The sequence below is a fragment of the Mytilus edulis genome, chromosome 10 (genome assembly GCF_963676685.1).
Source record: "Mytilus edulis chromosome 10, xbMytEdul2.2, whole genome shotgun sequence".
Taxonomy (NCBI): Eukaryota; Metazoa; Mollusca; class Bivalvia; order Mytilida; family Mytilidae; genus Mytilus; species Mytilus edulis.
Genome location: NC_092353.1, coordinates 79,374,202 through 79,381,042, shown reverse-complemented (window position 1 = coordinate 79,381,042; position 6,841 = coordinate 79,374,202). Strand labels below are relative to the sequence as shown.

The following is a 6,841-nucleotide window of genomic DNA, read 5'->3' as shown; positions in this document are numbered from 1 at the left end:
CTAAAAACTCTCATTTTGAGACGTTTTAAGTTTATTTACGGTTTTTTGTTCAACAGAATGTCATTGAGGAATTCAAGTTACTTTGATTCATTATGTTGAAACATACATCAAATGGGACCAAAGACGTAACTATTTACATTTGAAAGTTCTTAAATGGACAAATTTTACCTTGATAGATTAACCACGTGGGTGTCACAAAGCTCAGTTAGTTTATATAAAGTTGTGAAGAGTAAATATAGTGACAGAAATGAGATTTTTAAAACCAATTCGATAATTTTTTTCATTTTAGGAAACTTGTTTATCATGAAGTTAAATTAGATAAGTAAACGTATACGCGATATTCAGTGTTTTTATTATTGGAAATTTAAAGTTGGAAATAGTATTTTGGAATATGTAATCATGACTGTTTATTTCTGTGAGTTTTGAGACCGTTGCAGCATGTCATTGAGAGTTGTTGTTTTGGGTGCAGAAAATGTTGGCAAATCCGGTAAGCAACTTTAACTGCGCATGTTTGCTCGTCTCTAATGCCTAGGAAATATGAACAATCTGAAAATCGAGCCATGCATTTCTAAAAATTCGCCAATTTGATTTGCTTTCAGGCTGAATTGACATTTTGGAGAAAACTTTTCATGTTTTAGCAATTTCAAATAAATATATTATGTATTCACTGATGTTCAATACAAATAACAAATATAAACGTATATACATATTTGCTTAAATATATTAAAGTAAAGTGAAGGATATTAAGGAACGAATTAAGCATACATTGTATACAATTAATACTGATTGTACAATATTCTTTTGCAACTGAAAAAAAGTACAAAAATAATTCCAAACTGTAAATTCTGTCATTCTTAACTTTAATTCATATTTCTCCAAACTGAATAATTACCTTTCATTTTTTTTTCTCTTGTTATTTCTAAAATTGTTCATTGCATTGTTTTCGCTCTGTTTTTCTGTTTCTGCTGCTGCTGATGATGATGATATTAGTAACAAAAGTCATAATATAATTGTCACTGCTTCTCACAAATTGTTTATTTTTTTTTTTCAAACTTACGTTTTATTTTTCAGCAGTGACAGTGAGATTTCTTACACGAAGATTTATTGGAGAATACAATTCTAATATGGGTAAATACTGTCAATTATATAACTAGTATATATTCGGCAGTGAATTTGATACATCAGATACACATTTCAATAATTTATTATGTCTCTTCAGTAATTCTCGATGTATAAATATTTGAAAATCCAAAACTTAATACGAACGATGTATAGCTGATAAAAAAGGAACACAAGTTAATTCAACCCGGGACACTTAAAAGGAATCAAGCATTGCATGAGGTAGATACGTTTATTGATATTAAAAGATTTCTGCTATTTTATAACAGAAAATTATTATAAACATTTTACGTATTCTTATGCCAGTACCGAAGTGCAAGCGGATAATGGGGTGGTGACACTCTGGACTGACATCAATTATAACTCGTATGGCAAGCCGTTTTACTATTTATTCTAACTTCAAGATATCTCATATAATATATAAGATGTCTTATATAATCCAGTTTTTATAAGATATCTTATAAAGTTTATTAGATATCTTGAAGTTAGAATAAATAGTAAAACGGCTTGCCATAAACTCGTCATATTTTAAATCTGAATAATATGATAAAATAATGCACAGTCGCATGTAGCTTTGTTCCTCATTTGACCTAGCGGCGGGCGAACAATAAAGTTCACAGCTTTTATCCCTTTTATACATCAAACGAAATATCTAGTCGTTTCTCAATAGGAACACATTTTAATTTTTCGTTTTAATTGTGAAATACTTTCTTCAAATGTATTAAATGTTTACAAAAGAAGGTTCAAGATTTTTTCATCACTAAGTATTTATATGCGCAAATTGATTTATTTCATACCACTTGATAAAAAGATTCACTTATGAAATTCACAACTTTTAACTTTATCAACTAAACGAAGACAGTTAATAAATAACAAAGATATTAAGTTATTTTTGATCCCGGAATTTTATAAAACGTGAGGCTCCAAATTTTCCCTAGGGTCTTTTTTTTTGTGTGTAAGCAAAATGAAAACTTATTTCTGTTGTGCCTTTTATATGGGCGGTTTCTGACTCTGAATTACTCTCGTGCAATCATCCTCCTATTTCGGCCGGTCTTTTTTTTGTTTGTATTCACTTTCAATCTTTCTTTATTCTCTTATCTCCTCAACAAGTGCACGGCACAGTTAAAATTGCACAAAGTAATGTAATTGATCGTAAAATATATAACCTAAGGGAAGATAACATAATATTTAAAGTGCAGATTTTTATGTTCCTACGACTTGATGCAAATATATTTAACTTTTAATTTGCAGCTTAACAAATATCTTAATACACTTCAGTAGGGTTCAACTTTTGAAAGGAGAGGTGAGGAAGACGATTTCCGTGTTTTTAATTATTTTTTTTTCAAAAGTTTCCTTCCGACTGGATTGTAAACTGATTAATTGTTTCCCTATCAGTATTATCCTAAGGACAAAAAAAAATCTGAGGAAAAATGAGTGAATTTATCGAATATCTTTAAGCAGCGACACTTATCTGTAAAGGAGAAGGGAATATGTTTGCGTTGCTTTCTGTCGTTATTTTAAATGATATAAAATATAATGCTTTATAGGTGAACATCTCCGATAAGTACAATACCCCCTCCCCTTCCCCTTTTCTCCGCAAAAGATACAACAGCAAAAAAAAAATCGCCGTAGTGGTCATTACCATGATTCCTGTTGACTACATATCAAATTGAAATTAATAGCAGGGTGTATTTTCAAACGCACGGCAGTGTAAAACTAACAAACATACAATATCTTATTCTCATTTTGCCTTATTGATAGAGTTTGCAAAAAAAATAACGAATGTTGTATGTAAGTTGATCATGAACATCTCTTTTTTCAGATCTGATATACAAGTCAAGCATTAAACAAGAAGACTATGTAACAGATATAGAAATATTAGATTCATGTGCTAAAAAGGTATCTCACTCAGTATATATGTTTAGCATTATTGACCAGGAGTGGCTTCGAGGTTGGACATCTCCAATTTATATATCTTTTCATATTGGGTAATAGGCTTCAAAAGGTGTAACAAATCCTCGAAAATTATTATTCACGACTTTAATTTGCTACAAGCTCAGAGTTTTCGAATTCTAGCATTTAAATTTAGTTGTCGAACGCAGTACATAGATGTCTTCAAATCTGAAAATATTTCCAAAATTTGAAACTATTATGGTAAAGAAAGGATATTAAATACATGATGACACATATTCACTTAATGCAATCGACAAAGCTAATGACAAACGAACAGTATCTTTGTCGTTTTTCTTATCCAAATCACATATTAAAGCTTAAATGCGCTTAAATATCGTTCCAAACTCAAGAAAATCCTTTGAATAATGAAGTAGATCACATTACAGTTTAAAGGACAGATTGTTTTTCTTTCTGTTTTTTTGGGGGGAGGAAGGTAATAAATTATGAACTTATATATAGATGAAAAAAGGCTTGCATTCGTTACCCGACAATCTCGGCGCAGTATACAGAAAAAGAATACAATAACATTTCCCAAACGAATGAAAGGATAATAACACCTACTGTGAACAAATAGAACACCTGTCACATTCCTGGCTTTCTTAGAGAAATCGACTAATAAACAATTTGTTAAGTTAGGGTACCAGGAAAACTTTATATTCCGCACGTTTTGGTTATACCAATTCAGGGCCAATAACCGCAATACCAGTGCCTTTTCAAACCTCCCAAATGTTCGAGAGTGACTAAAAACACAATTAATTTGACATATGTCACAATAAACTTAACTGAATCCCAAAAGCAAAGAAGTTTGTTGACCTTATTTGATCAAAGATTAAAATGTAAATGACCCACAGAGAGGAACTCTGACATAACACTGACCCTAAAAGGTCAATTTAAGTCAACACGTGTATTCTTATCCTTAAATTAACTGGCTTTATCAGATTTATTAGTTCAATATCGAACAGATGAAAGAAATCAGAAACTTTAAATTGGACAATTAAGATCATTGGGACACAAGACAGATTGTTTGTCAACACACAGAACAAAAGTTGTAAACATACATGTAAACAAATATTTGATATTTTTGTTTATTTTATGATCTGTGTCAAAATACTAGAAAACGCCATACACATGGCCATGACAATTTGTCTTCTTCTTAGATATTTAGTTACAATTGGGTTACTATTATTTAATTTAAAAGAACATTCAGTAATAACATCTCTAAACAAACTATATAATTGCAATTCCCTAAGATATTATAAACTAGAGAAAATTTTAACAGGTCTTTTTAGATGCGCTTTGTTGTAGGCCTCTGTTCATATACGCATATAAGGCTTGAAAAAAATCAGCTTTTTCTTTTCAAAGCTTTTTGTAGATTAATGAACGTGAAAAGAAACGCACCATCGGTTATTAACTCGTATAAAGAAATTGTGCATGATTTTAAACTTTGAACTTCGTGATTTTACGATACGATGACACTACGAATTCAATATTCTCATTTCAAAACAAATTGTTTTACAGTTTATATCAAAATCCTATTTGATATTATTTTATAATTACATTTGAAATCATGCATTTAATTAAATACATGTTAAATTATTACAAAATTTTATAAACAAATTTATTAATTGGTTTTGTCTCTAATAAATGTTTTATCAAACAATTACTTTAGCTATTTAGACTTTTAAGAGTGTCTTAAGTCGATCCTAAAATCGGTCTTATCTATGACTTAGGACGAATCTTAGGATACTTTCGAGAACACCACCCCATATGGTTTACAACTACATGTCACCATACGGCCATTTACACTGAGCAAAAACCCTACCGCATAATCAGCTATAAAAGGCCCCGAAATAAAAAAATAAATACAAAACTAACGTCCTGATTTATGAACAAAACAATGAACAAACCAATGGCGGATCAGGGGAGGGGTGTCGCTGACTGACCTAAAAAGGGGGGCTCCAATCATGTTTCTGTGATTCCCTATATAATCAACCAAATTTGTCCCACGAATCCTTCAACCCCTGAATCCGTCTATGCTAAAATGAATATGATATACAGCAACACATGCATTATGTCAACCACTGAATTACAACTTACTATTAAGATTGATTGGATATTGAACTTATTCATCAACATATTTATCTTTCAGAATACATCCATTGCACCAGGAGATAGTGTTATAACATGGACAGATGCCTTTATTGTAGTATATGATATCTGCGTTCACTCTTCGTTTGAGCAAGCCATTAAAATTCTGGACATTAGAAACAAAGCTAGGGCAAGTGTGTATTGTCCAGCTCTTTTGCTAGGCAATAAAACAGACTTAGAGCACAGGCGGACAGTTGGTGTCGAGGAAGGACACCAGGCGGCGCTAGAATACAATTGCCAGTATTATGAAGTGTCGGCTGCTGAAGATTTTGTGACGATTAGCATTGCGTTTCAAGCGCTTTTACGAGAGACAAAAATAATTCAACAGAATAAGCCTTTATTGAAAAGACGGAAAAGTTCTTTAGTGAATGTATCAAAGAAATTAGGTGCAATGTTTGGTAAGAAGGACAGTGAAATGGATCGCAAACGTTCTACGTGTGATGTGGCAGGGCCAAAAACTATTTTTGAAAAAGCGTAAATAAACGTCCATGCGATCACTTTATAACTGAACGCTACTTGTGTTTTTCGTTTTTATTTTTAGGGCTGTTTTAACCTTATTTTTCCGTCGTTTAAAAAAAATATGAATCAAGCGATTTTGCATTGCTCATATTTGAAGGCCGTACAGTGACCTATAGTTGTTTACTTATGTGTCATTTCGGCTCTTGTGGAGAGCTGTCTCATTGGCAATTATACCATATCTTCTTTTTTTTTTATGTAAAACCTGATATGTTCTTTTTTGGGTTTTCTTATTTGCAAAACAAAAGTTGATTTTATGTACTTTTATTATTTATTTCAAATTTGTTTGAAGAGAAATTATTTGTATCACAGTCACTTGTCTCTGAAAAGTTACTGATTTGTATAAGAATAAGAATAAAGTATTAAATTTAGGTTTTGATGAGCTGACATCAAGACAAAAAATGTCACTTATATTAACCATATACGCACACCATCTAAAGTAAGTACGTGTTTTTAGTTTCTTTTTTTCGCAAGTACTGAGGACAGGGGTATCCAACATTTATACTGGCGCATATTTACATGTTTTGTTTAAGTTTTTTGTTTTGCATTTTTGTTTTTATATATTTAAGTTTGAATAACAATAAAGTTTCAACATGATAAAAAATTATTTGTTTTGATATGCATTATTCTAGCATTCAGTCTGTATGGCTTTTAAAAGATGTGAATATGTCTTACATAGTATTCTCTTGTCTAAATTTACCACCTGTTTCAGACTACTTTTAATTTGCGATCAAGAGAGCTCGATTTGCAACCTAAATGGCCACAGTGTTTTGTCATTGACTTTGTGTTGAGTTTAGATCGTTACAGTTCATGAATGCGCTGTGGATTGTGGCGTATTAATTCATGACACATATAAGCTTTTCACACACAAGACAAAACATAAGCATATAGAGAAGAAGATGCGATTGCTGTTTTTCATCTCGCAGATGTATAACACATCAACAAACGACAACCACTGAATTACAGGCTCCTGTCTTGGGACAGGCATATCCATACAGAATGTGACGGTGTTAAACATGTTAGGTGTTTGTTCATTTGATATTACATATATAACCATAGATAATCGTACCTTCAAACATGCTAGTTCGCATAGTTCGTATTGAAA

At 31.5% G+C, this 6,841-nt stretch overlaps 1 protein-coding gene across 1 annotated transcript; it reads left to right on the top strand.

Moving 5' to 3' along the window:
• On the top strand, positions 1 to 6,340 carry LOC139491950 (ras-related and estrogen-regulated growth inhibitor-like protein). Its single transcript, XM_071279900.1, has 4 exons — positions 1 to 487; positions 1,072 to 1,128; positions 2,942 to 3,018; positions 5,222 to 6,340. Exons 1-4 carry the CDS (start codon positions 439 to 441, stop codon positions 5,696 to 5,698), a joined length of 660 nt encoding a protein of 219 aa, XP_071136001.1. The 5' UTR covers positions 1 to 438; the 3' UTR covers positions 5,699 to 6,340.
• Positions 6,341 to 6,841: the final 501 nt, after the last annotated feature.

Bases quoted from the DNA above. Each gene is read 5' to 3' on its own strand.
- LOC139491950 (XM_071279900.1), top strand. From the start codon at position 439: ATGTCATTGAGAGTTGTTGTTTTGGGTGCAGAAAATGTTGGCAAATCC. The intron at 1,129-2,941 runs GTAAATACTGTC...CTCTTTTTTCAG, and splicing joins AGAATACAATTCTAATATGG to ATCTGATATACAAGTCAAGC. The intron at 3,019-5,221 runs GTATCTCACTCA...TTTATCTTTCAG, and splicing joins TAGATTCATGTGCTAAAAAG to AATACATCCATTGCACCAGG.